General features: G+C 44.8%; 1 protein-coding gene across 2 annotated transcripts in view; it reads right to left on the reverse strand.

The window, feature by feature from the left end:
- Window positions 1-17,724, reverse strand: part of GLRA1 (glycine receptor alpha 1) — an 86,923-nt gene that overhangs the window by 30,457 nt on the left and 38,742 nt on the right. For both annotated transcript variants that reach the window (XM_068980404.1, XM_068980403.1), the window contains exon 3: window positions 12,453-12,520. In XM_068980404.1, the coding sequence (XP_068836505.1) occupies window positions 12,453-12,520 (68 nt within the window). The remainder of the gene's footprint in view (window positions 1-12,452; window positions 12,521-17,724) is intronic.

Raw genomic sequence — 17,724 nt, forward strand, 5'->3', positions numbered from 1 at the left:
GTGTAGACAGACTGAAAGTATGATGGAAAAAGCAACAAACGAGGATCTTATCCACAATGCTAACCAACCTCACACAATATTCAGAACTAACCTGACAAAAAAACGTGTGACTTGTGTGTATATATATAGAAGTTATACATACATATATGTGACAAAATGATTCTAAAACCTTACTGAGAGGCATAACGGAATATCTCTATAAATGGAGAGACATACCACATTCATACAGTATTGTTAAGACGTCAGCTCTCTGCAAATGAATCTATACATTCGTTGCAATCCCAGTTAAACTCTGAGGTTATTTTCATAGGATCAACAAACTGATTCTACAGTTCATAGAAAAAGAAAATAGACTAGAAATGACAATAAAACCTTATAAAGGAGGAACAACAGAGGATTTTTTTCTCCTGGACATAGAACGCAGAGCGACAGGACAATAAACTGAGGCTGTTTATACACACAGCTGTTTCTGTAGCCCACCATGTATCTAGGCTTCCCAGTTGGCTCAGTGGGTAAAGAATCCACCTGCAGCTCAGGAGATGCAGGAGGTGAGGGTTTGATCCCAGGGTCAGGAAGATCCCCTGGAGGAGGAAATGGCATTTAATGACAGCATTTTTAACCAGTGGAGAAATAATGGCTACTAAGAATAATGCCGGAAAATTATCTAATCAGAGAAAAATAGAGTCAAACCATCATCAGCTACTTTACAGCAGACTAAACTCCAAATGGGTTATGGAGGTACGTATAAAAGAGGGAACTTATGATATTATTCAAATTGTGCATACGTGCTCAGTTGCTCAGTCATGTCCAACTCTTTGTGACCCAGTGGACTGTAGCCCACTAGGCTCCTCTGTCCATGGGCTCCTTCAGGCAAGAATGCTGGAGTGGTTGCCATTCACTTCTCCAGGGACTGATCTTCCCAACCCAGGGGTCGAACCTGTGTCTCCTCTGTCTCCTGCATTGGCAGGTGGATTCTTTACCACTGAGCCAACTGGGAAGCCCTTCCTTATTCAAATTGCCCACTATGTAAAAACAGGCAAACAAAAAAGCAAAGATACTCAAATTCACTGAGAATCTAGAGTGAAAATTAAAAATGACAATGAAATACCATTAAATCTCATTTGGTAAAATTTAAAAGCTTGGTAATATCTTGAGTTGGCAAGGATAAAAACACTGTTGTGGGGACAGTCAATTATTGAAGCTTCTTTGGAAGTGATGTGGGCAATAATATTTGTCACAATAGTGCAGGTCCTTTGATAAAGTAATTCCACTTCAGTGATATATCCTAAGGAAACATGCAGCGAGTCATGTCCAAGATTATTCACAGTGACACTTGTTTGTAGTAGTGAAAGGGTCATAAGCTTAGAGAAGAGTGGTTAAATAGCATGGAAAGATGTTATGTCCAGAACGTGGAATTTTATAGGTAGGCTGCAAGTCTGGAAATATTGATTAGAATCATTTTGTAATGTGTTGAATGTAATAATAATAAACCATTGTAATGTTTCTAAATTTGAGGGTGGGTAGAGCATTAAGAATGAGGTAGGCTATAGGTGGGCTTCCCAGGTGGCGCTAGTGGTAAAGAACTCTCCTGCCAATGCAGGAGACAAAGAGAGGCTAGCTCACTCAATCATGGCTGACTCTTTGCGACCCCATGAACTGTGGTCCACAAGGCTCCTCTGTCCATGGGATTCTCCAGGCAAGAATACTGGAGTAAGTTGCCATTTCCTCCTCCAGGGGATCTTTCTGACCCAGAGATAGAACCCAGGTCTCCTGCATTGTAGGTGGATTCTTTACCACGGCACGATATGGTTCTCTTCAATGTTCATTGCAGCACTATTTACAATAGGCAGAACATGGAAGGAAGCTAAATGTTCACTGACCGACGAATGGTTAAAGATGTGTTACACATACACAGTGGACTACTACTCAGCCATAAAAAGGAATGGAATTTGGTCATTTGTAGTGATCTGGATGAACCTAGAGTCTGTCACACAGAGTGAAGTCAGTCAGAAAGAGAAAAACTCATATTGCTTATTAACACATATATATGGAATTTAGAAAGATAGTACTAATGAACCTATTTGCAGGGCAGGAACAGAGACTCAGATGTACAGAACGGACTTGCAAACATGGCAGGGAAAGGAGAGGGTGGGACAAATCGAGAGAGTAGCATTGACATATATACACTACCATGTGTGAAACGGACGGCGAATGGGAGGCTGCTGTGTACTCAGCCGTGTTTCGTGATGACCTGCAGGGGTGGAATGGGTGGCGGGTGAGAGGGAGACTCAAGAGGGAGGGAATACATGTGTGCCTGGTATACAGAAGAAACTAACACAACATTGTAAACTATTATATACTTCAAAAAAAAAGATGTGGGGAAAAAAACTATTCAGCTTAAAAATGAACTGTGGTATGTAGCTGCTGTTAAAAACAATGCTTTGAGGCCCACTAAGCCAGAGTATGGAGGGGCATGGTCCTGGTGCACTCCACTCTGAGCACTCCTCGGGGCCTGGGTTCATTTCTTGGCCTTTTGGCTCAAGATGGAAATTGACATGCTGGCTGTACTGGTAGAGCACCCCGGAGGCAGAGAGACTGAGAACTGGGGAGAATGCCGAGGGAGCCGGGTGTGGGGAGGGAGTGAGCGGACTGACCTCAGGTTTTGGAAGTGCTGCAGGTGCATAGATCACTCTCTGTGGCCCCAGCATCAGAATGAAAGCCCTGGGCAAATGAAGACGTAAGAGGTGTCCCAAGATGAAATGGGCTGCCTTGGGAGGTGCAGGGGTTCCCATCACTGGACGTGTGCAAGCCGAAACCACAATGTTTGTGGCAGAGATTCTGACAACAGATGGGGGTTCAACTGGAGAACCTTCAAGGTTAATTCTCTCCCCAAATATTGACTGAGCTCCTCTGGTTCAGGCAACGTGTTGGGTACTGGAAATATAGGGATGATTGAGAGGGACAGGGTCCCCACTCTCACTAAGAAAGCAAACAAAATCACAGACTAACAAGCAAACTGTTACTTTTTAGATATAACTGAAGATAATAGAACATGAAGTGACAGTGACTGGAATGGGGGACATTTTTAGATAGGGAGTTGGGAAGGACCTCTGAAAAGAAAGCTGAGACCTGAAAGAATGAGAGTCATTCATGCAAATATTTTTCTGGACAGAAGGAGCAGAATGTAGTAAAAGGATTAAGAAGCTGTCGTAGAATTTGAAGCAGAGTGCTGTGATCTGATTTAGGGTTTAAAAGGCTCCCTCTTGGCGCTATGGGAAGTGGTGAGGATGGCAGGAAAGGAGGCAGGGAGGCCAGTTAAGAGGCCATTTTAGTCAAGCAGGAGAGAGATGGTGCCAAGTTGAACTAGAGTTGACAGCAGCAGAGTTGGAAAGAAGTAGATGGACTTAAGTTTCATCTTGTATGATTCAAAATCAATTCATTTAGTCAGCTGATCCCAATTCAATCCAATCAGTTGATTCAATTTAGTCAATCGATCCCAGAAGTAGGCTGGCATTGAGAAGTGACTGCTTCCTAAACAATGTGTTAACTTTTATGGTTAGACATAAAGACATTTAATCTCCTTACATGGAAGCTGTTTCCATACATCTTGAGCTCTCATTTCCAAATATCCACAAGGATGGATGGCCAAGACCTTTTGAGATACCCATTCTGTTAGAATTGCACAAATCCTACTTGTTATCCAAATCTGAGTGAAGAAGACCAGGGCAAGGTCGTCTTCCCGTGACCCTGCCTCCCTTTGGCACTGTAGCCTCTCCTCTTACCCCATAACTAGTGAGGATGTTTATTGGCTGGAAAAGCTTGGGTGAATTAAGCCTCTCTGAGCTTCAGTTTCGTCATCTATAAAATGGAATTGTTAGGTTATATGAAATAATCTCCATAATTTGCTAACCACTGATGCCTGAGTTTTAGAAAAATGCTCAATAAATGACCCCCCCCCAACCACCACCACCACCTCACCTTTTTCCACAGAAAGCTTTGTGAAAGAATTATCTTCCCAGTGTCTTCTCATATTTTTTGTCTTTTGCTTTCTTCATGTCCCTGAATTGCATTCCCTACCTTCATACATGCTTCCCTCCTCCCACATCCCATTGCCAAATCCACTGAATACAGTTCTCTTTTCTTAGTTGACATGTCTCCTCTTTTAACTCTGTTGAATACACACCGGTTTTTAAGCCCCTTCTCTTTGGGTTATTCCACTAAGCCATTCTCTCCTGGAAGGTTTTAACATGGAGAGAACCATGATCAGACTTCTATTCCAAAAATAAAGCTGCTCAAAACCACACCACAGCATTTGCACAGTGTCTGGCACATAGTGCATGTTCAGTGAGCACGCCCTAACTTTGCTGCGGGTTGCGGCCATTCTCTGTGTTCCGGCAGTGTCCTGTGCACACCTCTGTAATCTCACGCATCACACTGTGGTCTTGTCTCTGGTTTCCTTTCTCTAGGAGACTCCTTAAAAGCAGGGCCCTACTAATCACAAATGTCTGGTGTCTGTTTCCTTATGGGAGGATTACAGTCTAGGGCCATGAGGCTTTCCTTGGTTAGTGAAATGTGAGCAAAGGTGGTAGATGTCACTGCTGGGTAGAAAGCATTAGCTTGCCAGTGTGCTACCATTTAATGCCTTCTTTGCACAGCAAGTGTGAAACCATGTGTCAACGTGGAAATGCAAGGCTCAGCCATGATGTGGGGGACAGTAGTCCTGGAGGGTCCCCCAGATCTGTGGCAGACTTTAGAAGAGGGATATATCAGTCTTTGTGGTTTTAAGACTCTAGGGTTTTGGGTGGTGTTTGTTGGTACAGGAAAGCCTAGCCTATATTCCTTGAGCCTATGTAATGCTGCCTTCAGTACATTCAGTATAGGACCTTAAAAATGAGGGTGGAAACAATTAATGAATAAATAGGGAACAGAAGGGAGGAAAAAACCCCTTGGGCTTATGTATTGGTGACTGTGGCTGATTATTTTAGTAGTTAATAATCTGTTACATTTCTGCAGCATTCATAATGGACTCTCATACCCATTTCTTGTGTATTCCTACACTGCATTCCTAGAGCCAGGTGCCAAGGGAGAAGTGAGTCTTAGTGGTATTAGACAGTGGCACAGCTAGAGCTCAAACCCTGGTCTCTTGTTTCCTGGTTCAGGGCTCTGTCCAATTCTCCCCTAATATCTACAAATAAGGCCAGGCATGTGGGCTCTAGTTGGCTAGGTTGTCACCTATCGCCAGGGGTCCTGGCCACAGTGTGCCTGTCTCTATGCCAGGCTAGCCCAACCCTTGGCAAGAGAGGCTAGAGCACACATGCTTATCATGGAAATGCCAGGATTCGTGCCCAAAGAACGTCAGTAGCCACACACACACATTTCGTCTCTCTCTCACATCTGTTGACACTGAATTCCACATGAGTTCCAGCTGTCTGTGTGTCCCAATGTGTGCACACTCACATGTACACCTGCACACTGTATAGTCATACTCATACCCACATGCTGATACACATTTACATACTCTTTCATTTATTCACATCTTTTTGTATGTACATACATTCGCACATGCATGCACATAGAATTCATATTTGAGTGATGGCCCAAATGCTGATACATCCTTAAATGCATGCATCAATATTCACAAATATCCACACACAGTTACATAACTGAAAATAATACCCTTCATGTGTTTTCACTCTTAACCACTTTCACAGATTCTTACGTGTACATGCACATCCCCATTACACGCATTCACATGTGTGATTATAACCATAAAAGTATACCTACTTATGTTCATATCCATATGTGATCAGATACGTTTCTCTCTGAGGTTACCTGTGTATATGGGCTTTCTTGGTGGCTCAGACAGTAAAGAATCTGCCTGTAATGCAGGAGCCCTGGGTTCGATCCCTGGGTCAGGAAGATCCCCTGGAGAAAGAAATGGCAACCCACTCCAGTATTCTTGCCTGGAGAATTCTATTGACAGAGGAACCTGGCGGTCTACAGTTCACGGTGTTGAAAAGAGTCAGACACGACTGACGGACTAACACTACCTATCTAAATATATTCAAACTAGCTTGCACAGGTACACAGGCCTATGTGTGCATTTGCACAAACATATGGTCCCGCAATATACACATGCATGCACATCCTCCAATAATATATAGATGCTACAGAGCACACACTGATGCGCCCCCAGAAGCATGTGTGGTCAGACAAGCTGGCTGGTCCCGTTGAGGTCCTAGGTCCACATTTTTGTCTTATAGAGTGCTGGAGGTACTGCTGTAGACCAGCACCTCCCCTCCCCTTCCCTTTCCTACTTTCCTGTCCCAGCTTCTACTTTCGACTTTTTGTACAGACTCAGAATCACTCCAAATGTCGAATGAAGGTCAGCCAGCCTCTGCGCTCCCCCTGTCAGGAATGGATGGAGACCCCTGTTGCTTTGCTGGCTGGCTGCCTACTCTCAGCTCTGGTGAACAAAGCTGGGCCCTGGGAAGCAGACAGTCAGGCCTGGGGACTCCAGCTGGTTGTAGAGCTGCTCTGCACTCCTGCTGCTCTTAGAGAACAGACACAGCCTGGAAAGTTTCTGACATTGGAACTGTGACCATATTACCATGGACCCAGGGTACACAACCAGTTCATTGCGTGGTTGGTGAGGCTGAGCCCTGGGCTAGAAGTATGGGGCCCTAGGCATGTCTGTTCAGTGAAGTTCCCTTTCAGCTCTGACTTCCTTATGATGAAAAAAAAAAACAAGCAAGGGCTGGATAATCCCAATAAGAGTTTATATTTGGCTCAGGAGAACATGGGGTTTGGGGTGATACCTGACTTCAATTCCTACTTCTATCCCTGATTAGCTGTGTATCCTTATGCAAGGGACCTAACCTTTGTGAGCCTAAGTTTTCTTATCTGTAAAACTCAGCAGTGGCTACAGGACTGGAAAAGGTCAATTTTCATTCTAATCCCAAAGAAAGGCAATGTCAAAGAATGTTCAAACTACTGCACAATTGCACTCATTTCACCTGCTAGCAAGGTTATGCTCAAAATCCTTCCAGCTAGTCTTCAGTAATACATGAACTGAGAACTTCCAGATGTACAAGTGGATTTAGAAAAGGCAGAGGAACCAGAGATCAAATTTCCAACATTTGTTGGATAGTAGAGAAAACAAGGGAATTCCAGAAAAACATCTACTTCTGCTTTATTGATTACACTAAAGCCTTTGATTGTGTGGATCACAACAAACTGTGAAAAATTCTTAAAAAGATGAGAATACAAGACAACCTTATCTGCCCCCTGAGAAATCTGTAGAACCAGACATGGAACAACAGACTGGTTCAAAATTGGGAAAGGGGTATGTCAAGGCTCTATATTGTCACCTTGCTTATTTAACTTCTGTGCTGAGTACATCGTGTGAAATGCCAGGCTGGATGAATCCCAAGCTGGAATCAAGAATGGTGGGAGAAATATCAACAAGCTCAGATATGCAGATATGGGCTTCCCCAGTGGCTCAAATGGTGAAGAATCTACCTGCAATGCAGGAGACCTGTGTTTGATCCCTGGGTTGGGAAGATCCCCTGGAGAAGGAAATGGCTACCCACTCCAGTATTCTTTCCTGGCAGGCTACAGTCCGTGGGGTTGCAAAGAGTCAGGCACAACTGAGCGACTAACATTTTCAGATATGCAGATGATACTACTCTAATGGCATGAAGTGAAGAGGAACTAAAGAGCATCTTGATGAAGGTGAAAGAGGAGAGTTAAAAAGCTGGCTTAAAACTCAAAATTAAAAAAAACTAGGATCATAGCATCTGGTGCCATCACTTCATGGCAAATAGAAGGGGAAAAAGTAGAAGCAGTGACAGATTTTATTTTGTTGGGCTCCAGAGTCACTGCAGATGGTTGACTGCAGTCATTAAATTAAAAGATACCTGCTCCTTGGAAAGAAAACTATGGCAAACCTAGACAGCGTGATACAAAGCAGAGACATCACTTTGTCAACAAAGGTCCATATAGTCAAAGCTATAATTTTTCCAGTACTGATATATGGATGTGACAATTGAATCATAAAGAAGGCTGAGTGCCAAAGAATTGATGCTTTTGAGTTGTGGTGCTGGAGAAGACTCTGGAGAGTCCCTTCGACTGCAAGAAGATCAAACCAGTCAATCCTAAGGAAATCAACCCTGAATATTTATTGAAAGGATTGATGCTGAAGCGCCAGTACTTTGGCCACCTGATGTGAAGAGCTGACCCATTGGAAAAGACCGTAATGCTGGGAAAGATTGAGGGCACGAGGAAAAGGGAGCAGCAGGATATCAGATGGTTAGATAACATCGCCAACTCAGTGGACATGAATTTGTGCAAACTCCAGTAGATAGTGGAGGACAGAGTAGCCTGGTGTGCTACAGACTATGAGATCACAGAGTTGGACATAGCGACTAAACAACAAGAATGGAGATAACACGTCCTGCCTCGTGGGGGTTGTTGGGAGGTGCAAATAAGATGATACACATGGAAGTGCTCTGCATAATGCCTGACACACAGTAGCATTTAATGTGTGGTTGTTGCCCTTTTTAGTGTTCTGTATTAATACAAGTCTGCATAGTCTTGCTTTTGAATGCAATCTTGTTTGCTAAGCGTATTCTGAGTGACAAGGAAATAGGCTTGAATGGGAAAGTGATCCAGAGGGTTTGGTTGGTGGGATCTAGGGGAGAAAGAAGCTGCAGGGGAGAGGAGCTCTTGGCCATTGCAAGGAGGCCTGGACCTGGGTTTCTGTCGCACCCAGTGTATGCTGTGTGACCTTGCTCAGTCGATGTCACCACTCTAGACATTGGACTCCCTTTCGGTAAAATAAAGACTGGCTTAGTTTCTTAGCAGTTTTTCTACCTCTGAGATTTTAGGTTTTCTCCTGAATTATCTGCAATGTAAATTAAACACACATTGATAATTAAGAACCCCATAGGAAAAAAAAAAGTCACAGTATTACTAAATGTGGAAGCCAGAAAATGACAACTCTACTTTGGATTAACTTTAGTTAATAAAGAGAAAATTGTGTCAGCTGTGGCCCATTCCCAGAGAAGTACCTCATTGCCAGTCCTTCATGTGCTGCTAAACATTATTTATCTCTGCCCCAGGCAGCCATCTCTCTGGGCTCCTCCCCTCGTTGGTTACCTCCATTTTCAGTGCTATTGTCTCCTGAGCCATGCTGAGCCTGGCATGATTTGAGGTTGGGTTTCCACTTTGGATAACACTTAGGTTGTTGCTTAAGTGTGTTTGTGGGCCTGGGGTCCCTCAGTTTCCCATGTCTGTGCTTTTTACATGTCTTTTTCTTGGGGATGGTTTCCTGGCAGTTATGAGAATTGGACCCTAATTCCTGCTCGGTCACTAACTAGTTCTGGGATGGGGGTGTCTCCAAATCTCCGTTTCCTCAGCCGTACCCTGGGGAGCATTGTGTCTGCCGAGTCTGCTTTATAGAGTGGTTTCCAGAGCAAGTATTTGGTGAAGGAATGAAGTGAGAGAACGAATGTAAAAGCTGTTCAAAATTACGAGTGGCATCTGAAAAGAATAACTACCATCCATTGTGTGTGTACTTTGTTTCCAACCCTGTGCTCAGCACTTCCATGCCTTATCTCCCAGTCCTCAGAACAGTCCCAGGTGGATGCTCTTGGTCCCCTGCTCTGCGAAGGAGGAGGCTGGGTTAGGCTACCTTGTGCACATCCACAGAGCTGAGTCTCAGATTTCGTCTGGGCACCAAAGACTATGTCCTGATTGCTATACTGTTTCTGTAGAAAGCATATGTAGCAGGAATAAAGTCTGAGGAGGTAGACAGCATATACTGGAGAAGGGAAAACTAAGGCTCAGAGAACTCAAGGAATTGCTCAGGATCACACAACTAATCTGGGGTGACTTTGGGGCTTCAGTGTTCAGAGCCCCCATCATTGCCCCCATCGTTCTCATCATCATCATTGGAAACAGTAAGAGCACTTACAAAGCATTTACTCTGAGAAACACTTTCCTGCTTATAATTTCCATCCATAATAACTTCAGGAGGCAAAAGAAATTAACATGGTGAAGTAGTATGATATTAATCACCCCTGGGATTTTACAGACAATGAAGTTGAGGCTTAAAGGTAACAAAGCAAATCAGCCTCTTACATAAAGTGAGTGAATCCAGGTTTCCTTCAGAGCCTCAGCTTTTTTTTTTTTTTTAAAATTTAAAATCTTTAATTCTTACATGTGTTCCCAAACGTGAACCCCTCTCCCACCTCCCTCCCCATAACATCTCAGTGGGTCATCCCCATGCACCAACCCCAAGCATGCTGTATCCTGCGTCAGAGCCTCAGCTTTTAACCACCATGCAAAACAAGGGCAAACCACTACTCCATTAGTAATCTGTAATAAGGAAATAGATTTCTGTGCTACTGTTATAGCAAAGCAGGGGTGGGTTTGGAGTGCAGATACGTACACCTGTCTCAACCAAGTTGCTTATGTAACGGGGTCATATGTAAACCGTTACTTGGTTTGATAACTCTACCATTTTAGAAGAAGAGTGGAAGTTTCAACATTTGCCACACACACTATGAATGACACAGATGTCTGTGCATGTCTGGTCTGAAGGGAGAAGAACAGCAGAGGGGTTCACTAGGAGCTCTGAGAAGGCATCCATTCACAGGGTGGAACGACTTGACTTTTGGACCTGGAGGTCCAGTGAAAAGCAGCCATGCTTGTTTTAGTCGATAGACAGGACAATCTCCACATGGAGATTAAAGGCCTGTTAGTTTTAGGGACTTTGATTGCTTGATTTGACCATATTAATACAGACCTCTCTGCAAAAGGATAGATTTTGGACCATTTGACCCATGACATATAGAACTTAGCAATTTTTGCCAATCTGGGACTAAAAAGTTAGATCTAATTGGCATAAATATTTTAGACCAAATAATGGTTTGAATTAACAGACAATATATCAGATTTGGCTTACTTATTTAAAAAAAATTACTGAGTACCTGTTATTAAATCACTGTGCCAGGTGCTGAGGTTACCACAGGAAGTGAGACAAGATTCTGGCCCCTAGAGAACTGAACTACATTACAGTGAGAGGAGGGACACACGGGCAGACTGTGAGAGTGTGAGAATGCACAGCCAGGGCATTCAATGGGGATTGTAGCACACGTCGTGAGAATGGGTAGAAGGAACCCATCCTAGCATTAGGTCAAGCGCAGATATGAACTTACACACGTGTACATGTGTGGTAGAGTGTGAAGGCTTCCTGTGGAGGTCATCCTAAGCAGAAAGTTAAGGGAATCTGAGGGTTGGCAATGGAAAGGAAGCTGGAGTGGGGGCCCTGGGCGGAGGCCTCTGCAGCATCAAGAGAAGGCTGGAAACCAGAAAGCATGCACCTCCCGGGTGGAGAAGGCTGAGCAATTCCATTCATCCAGAATGGGAAGTGAGAGGGAAGAGATGCAGCCAACCAGAATCAGAGGGGCCTTGCAAGCTTGATGCTGAAGGTGAGGGGGCTCTGGGGGAGGTGTTAAAGCAGGGGACCAGTGTGGTTAGGTATGTATCTTGGAAAGACCACAGTGTGAGGAAGAATAGATTGGAGGGGGCAAGATGCAAGCTGGGGACACTTTGCAGTAATGTGAGCAAGGCACTGTGGCAGCCTGAGCTAGACTAGGGGCAGGTGGGCATCCAAGGATGGATGGTTTAGAGGATTTGAAGGCAGTAACATCTATAGGACTTGGTGATTGACTGACTGCTTCTCACTCTGCTCATAAAGAGTTGATTTGAGGCCACTTTAATTATTTTCTCACAAGCTTTATTGAGCCCTTCAAAACAAGTACAATTGATTTTTTGTTTTCAAGAATTGAGAAAAATATTTTAAAGTAGCATTACATTTATTTATAATTAACATAAGATTTACTCCTTACAGAAATTAGATAAATATAAAAATACTGAAGAATATGAAATCCTCCTTAAGACTATGATTCAGGTATAATTGCTATTAACATTTTGTTTTTTTTTCCTTCTAGAATTTTTTCTACTATAACGGATTTATTTTAAAATTTTCACTGTGGGAATTTTTAAATATATACAAACATAGAAGAACCAACCAAGTATACCCATATCAGCTTGTATAACCCATCCTTTGCTATTCTGAAGCTGAATTTTAAACTTACAAGCAGGTCTTTATATTTTCTTTTAATCTAAAACTTTCACCTCTTGATAGAATTTTGCTTTTGTAATCCTGAGTGTTTAGCATTGTGCTAGCCCCCTAGCTCCTTGGCTATTTTCAGATATATGTCTTCACTCAAAACATTGAACAGGACAGTAAAAAATGTCCAAATCCCATGAAGCCCAACACCAGATTTCCCACCTCCTTGAGCAAGACCAGTACAGAGGGTAAATATTTCAGAGGGAGATATCTCCCAGGCAGCAAGTAGCAGCCTGTGTTTTGACTCACTCACCATAGTTGTCTCAGCAATGGAACCGAAGCTGTTGATGAAAATGTTGCAGCTGACATTCACTGGGGGACCTGCCAATTAAGAGATTTCTGCTTAGCTCCATGCCCATGAAAAAAATCCCCCGGACGAGACCCATTCATGAAATGCTGAATTTAGGGATAGATCCCCTTTGGTGGAGGAGACCCTTACTTGTCCTCCACCCTACTTTTAGGCAGCAGGGACTCGTAGCCACATCGTTATACCAGATTCCCAGGCCCCCAAGTGAGCCCCAGGTACAGAACACCAGCGGCTGAGATGTACTTTCATTAACACGGGATGATTCATCATCCTGCCATATGGTTGAAATGCCTTCCCCAAACCCCACTGGCTGCCTTCTAATTTGTGGCCGAAATGTATTTAGAGCTACAACATTTGGAGGCCATCTTGGGAATTGCAAGCAGCAGCAAGTTCCTTGCCTTGAACTTCTGAACCAAGAATGATTGTCTGAAAGGGCATTGATGGGAATGCCAGCTGAGGAATCCAGAGGGAACCTCAAGGGAAGTCCATAAGTCTTTGGTAAATACTTTCCAAGCAAGCTTTTTGAATCCTACTGCAAGGGTAGGAAAGAAAAGGAGGATTATTTGCCCTTTGGAATCTCTTTGCTAGCAGGACCTCTGTCCAACTGAAGCCCAGTCTCTTCATTTTGTACAATTAGTTACCATTAACTGAGCAGGGTTTTCTGTTGCACTGAGAGTGTTACTAATGCTATCTCATTTTATCCTCTCAGTAGCTCCATGAGAAGACACGGTTATTCCCATTATTTTACAGACGTGGAAGCAGTCTCAGAGAGACTATTTGTCCACAGCCACACAGCTAGTAAATTGTCAAGCCTGAGTTCAGATTGGTCTAATTCTGAAGCTAGTGGTTTTAATGATTATACTTTTGGAGAGAGGTTCAGAGAAAGGAAGGGGCATGCTCAAGATCATAATGTGGCAAGATCCAGGATTTTAAGCACCAGGTTTCCACTCATGCTGGCAAGAGGGCCAGCATAAAATAACCAGGAAAGAATGTGAGGCCGTGGGTAAAAGTTATATACGCGGTAAGAATCCAGGAGTGAGAGAGGTTATGAAGAGCGGGGCATTAGGGAAGCCCTTGTGAAGGTGATGATGACCTTGAGCTGATTTTGAAGGGGGTTCAGACTTGGATAATAGGTTATAATCTTTCACTTGAAAATGGCAACATGCCATTTGTGAATTTTTTCCAGGTCCACTTTCTAGTTGATCCCCATGAGGCCCTGAGGTAGGCAGGGCAAAATTATTGTTGCTAGGTCCCTCTAGCGATGAGATTCCCAGCTTCATAGTAGAGCACAGAGAACTTTAGTAGCTTACCTGGGCTTCTGTACCCAGCAAGTGGTGGAGCCAGGACTTGAATCCAAGTTTTCTTATACCCACTCCTCTCTGTTCATCTTGAAAAATTAGCCCAAGCATTTCACCCAAACTCAGCCAAGATTCTTTTCTTTTCAGAAATCCTGGGGGTATAGAAAGGGACTCAATCCTGCTGTGAGGATCCAGGCTTTCCTTCCAAGGGCTTGCCAGGATCCCTGTGTTTGAGACACAGCCCCAAACGCTCACTGGCTCTTTTCTCCGAGGCAAGCCCCTTCCCTTTTCTGGGATGCGATTTCCCCATCAACTTGGGAGAGTAGATCTTGATCTGGGCAGTCATTCTCCACTCCATGGGTTTGGAATTCCCTTAAGGAAGCTCCTCAGTTGAATTACAAGGTTACTGTATAGGATTGCAGGGCTGGAGTGTTTCTGAAAGATCACTTAACCAGCTGTTTCTCAAACTGAGGTACAGACGTAGAATCACCTGGGGAACTTGTCAAACTACAGATTCCTCAGCCCAACCCCAGACCCAGTGAACTGAAATCTGTAGGGATTGGCCCAGAGTTTATTGTTTAATGAGTGGCCTGAATGATCTTCATGCAGAGCTGGGTTTAGGAACCACTGCTACTCATTGACGGAGAAGGCGATGGCACATCACTCCGGTACTCTTGCCTGGAAAATCCCATGGACGAAGGAGCCTGGTGGGCTGCAGTCGGTGGGGTCGCGAAGAGTCGGACACAACTGAGCGACTTCACTTTCACTTTTCACTTTCATGCATTGGAGAAGAAAATGGCAACCCACTCCAGTATTCTTGCCTGGAGAATCCCAGGGATGGGGGAGCCTGGTGGGCTGCCATCTATGGGGCTGCACACAGTCGGACACGACTGAAATGACTTAGCAGCAGCAGCAGCTACTCATTCAGGGTTGAGCGCTTGATCACCTCTAGTGGTGGGGACCTCATTTCATCTCGAGCAGCACTTTCCATAGTTGAATAGCTCTGCCTGCTGAAAATTTTTTCCTTATGCTGAGCAGAAATCTGCCTTCTTGGTCACTTTCACCAGAACAAAGGCCCATTCGGGTTTTTTTTCCCCCCTTCATTTAGACTCAGATCCAGGTTTCTCTTTTCATTTAGCCTCATACCATTAAGATGCCCCAAAGAGTTACTGCCTGTGCCTTGAAATGACGTGCGCAGAGTTCCCACCCAGGCCCTGCCAGTGTCTGGTGCTGTGACTCCCATATAAATTAGATCCTGATTTATGTGTGCGAGAGGGCGCCAGCCGAAAGGACCTCATGGGGAGGTGTGGTTCATTGAAATAAATCTGAAATTAAATTATCCTCAAGAAAATTACAATCTGGCTGCCTTTGGCAGCAGTGTAATGTATATATTTCATTAAATATTAAAGTTTAATTTTGGTCTTGTGTGTATGTTTGCATTGGGCCATGCCCTCGATCCTGGGAGCCATTGTGATACAGAGTCTTAGTGAAGATACAGAATGTCAAAGCTGGCAGGGCCTGGTTCTCCTGGATCATGTCACAGATGCAGGAACAGAGGCCCAGAAGTGTCAAGTGATTTACTCTGGGTCACAGACATCAGGTAAGTAGCGGGAGGGTTAGAATCCAGTTTTCGAGCTCTCTACTTCAGTGTTAGGATTTTCACTGTCACTGAGTTCTGCAGAGCCCACTCTCCCCGCCACCCATTCTTCAGGCGAAACTGTTGAGTGATTCATCACTCTGTGGGGTCCTGAAACAAGGCAGGCCCCTTCCTGTCGTCTTGGGGGTCATAGGGACCTGCTCTGCCTGGACTTTACAGGAGCTCTGTAGTTTGTGGGGGGCTTTGGGGACATGTGAAAGGGGTCATGGGGCTCAGAAGCAGGAGGTACCCTGCAATCAATGTTTCAGCCCTCACCACAAGGGAGAGTAGAGATCTTGCTCCTCTTCACCTGGGGTGGGGTTCCAAGAAGATGCACTTTGCTCAGAGCCCAAGTCAGAGGAGATTATAGGGGGTAGAGATAGTGCAGGGTTGGGAAAGGCCCAAGGGATTGTCTTGTCCTGTATGTTTTGGGTCCGAGTGTTTGGAATAATATTTTCAGGGTGGGGAGGGGAAGGGCCCTGATTCAGGGGTTATGTTCACTGCTATGTAAGTAAGTAAGTAAATAAATAAATCACTAGCATTAGACAGAATTGAGTCAGAGCAGCTAGCTGGGTTAAAGTCCCTAGTCTTGGCAGCATGACTTGGGTAAGTCACTTCGTTGTTCTAGCATATTTTTAGCGTCATTTGCTCATGTGTTCATTTATGATGGGTTTACTGTGGGCCTTCTATGCGCCAAGTACAGTGATATGCAGAAAGGATAACTAGCGCATGAAACTTGGATGCCCCCATGTTCAGCAGATGGACAAGACCAAGGCACGTCTACTCAGCCTGGAGTTCTAAAGGAGCCCACGAGGGGGCGCCGGGGACGGAATTCCTGAAAACTGCGAAGCTGCAGATGCAAACTGGTGGTCAGTTTTCTCCGACTGTGTTTGATTTGGCCAATGGTGTTTCCCAATGATATGGTTTAGCTGCCAACTTGGAGGATTTCACATAACCCCGCCGATTTAAGTCTCACCTGGGAAGGCACGCCACCCAGGGCCTGCATTCCTACCTGGCGGGAAGGGAGACCTGGCTGCCCTTCGCGGAGCCTGTGCTTTCTGGTTCTGCTTACCCTCATCCTATTTCAGTTGTGCGTCGTACCTGCTGGGCTCCTCTGGGTGTCTGACACTGTGAATCTGGTGAAGGGCTTGTGTGCTGACTCACTGTCTTTGAGGGAAGAAAGGTGGTGCTAACAATCCTGGAAGAAAATGGCCTCAGGAGAGAGGTGCTGGGGAGCAAGAGCACCTCGAAATCAACAGGTGTGGGAACTGGGCCCCCAAACAAACCTCAGTGCACCTCCCAGCCTGTTTTCCATTTGCAAAGCACTCTGAGAAGTGGACTTGGATGGTGGGGGGTTGAGGGAGCCGATACTAGGAAGCTGTTAGCAGCTGTCACATCTCTTGTTTGGTCTTGGAGTCAAGCCAATGGAACAGCAAGGAAGGGCATCCGGCATCAAGGATTGATCAGGGGATTGGCTGTGAGTCTTTGAAATAAGATTTTTGCAGGGGTGCTGGGAGGAAGGTCAGGGTGCACAGGCTCCCAAGGAGGTCCTCAAGTCTGCGCATGCAGAAACCTGCCCAGAAGTTCGAGATGGTTACAGTTTCCTGAGGCATCAGTGGATGACAGGAACTGGCCCCTCTTGTGCGACATAAGAGCTCAGAGGACTGTGAGCCAGAAGAAGCTTCTCAGATCACTTCATTTGTGGTTAATAAATGGGCTACCCATAGGGCATATCTGGCTCCCAAACATGTTTTGTTTGTATTTACATGTGTTAGATTTCAGGAAGTTTCTCATAAATCTTGATTTGTGGCTTTCCTTGGACTTTTGGATGGTCTGGCAGCACAAGACTCGCAGTCCTGTTGGGTGACCAGGAACTGGGGGGACGGAAAGGCTGCCTGCTTTCCAGGGGCCTGCACCGCTATTTTTCCGTATCTCTACCACTCCCTATTATCTTACTAGGCATTTGAAATTGTGGCCCTTATTAGGCAAGAGAGTTCCAAAATTATTTGTTATTCCAGGGGAAGCTTTCAGTGGGTGAACTGTAGTTAGAAGCTTCTCATCTAAGACAAATAAAAGTACAGCTGCTTGGGGGAGAAGCAAGATGGGGGACTCGCTCATCTTGTCCTCTGTTTCTCTCTTTTGGGACACAGGGAAGAAGCCCCAGGACTCCATGAGGCACAGTGTAAAAACCACAGAGATAGCCCGCTCCATCCCTGCCCAGGCCAGAAACCCAGAGAAAGGAAGAGACTTATCTAAGCTCAGAGAGTAAGTTTGTACCCGAAGC

This window comes from Capricornis sumatraensis, chromosome 9, assembly GCF_032405125.1.
Source record: "Capricornis sumatraensis isolate serow.1 chromosome 9, serow.2, whole genome shotgun sequence".
NCBI lineage: Eukaryota > Metazoa > Chordata > Mammalia > Artiodactyla > Bovidae > Capricornis > Capricornis sumatraensis.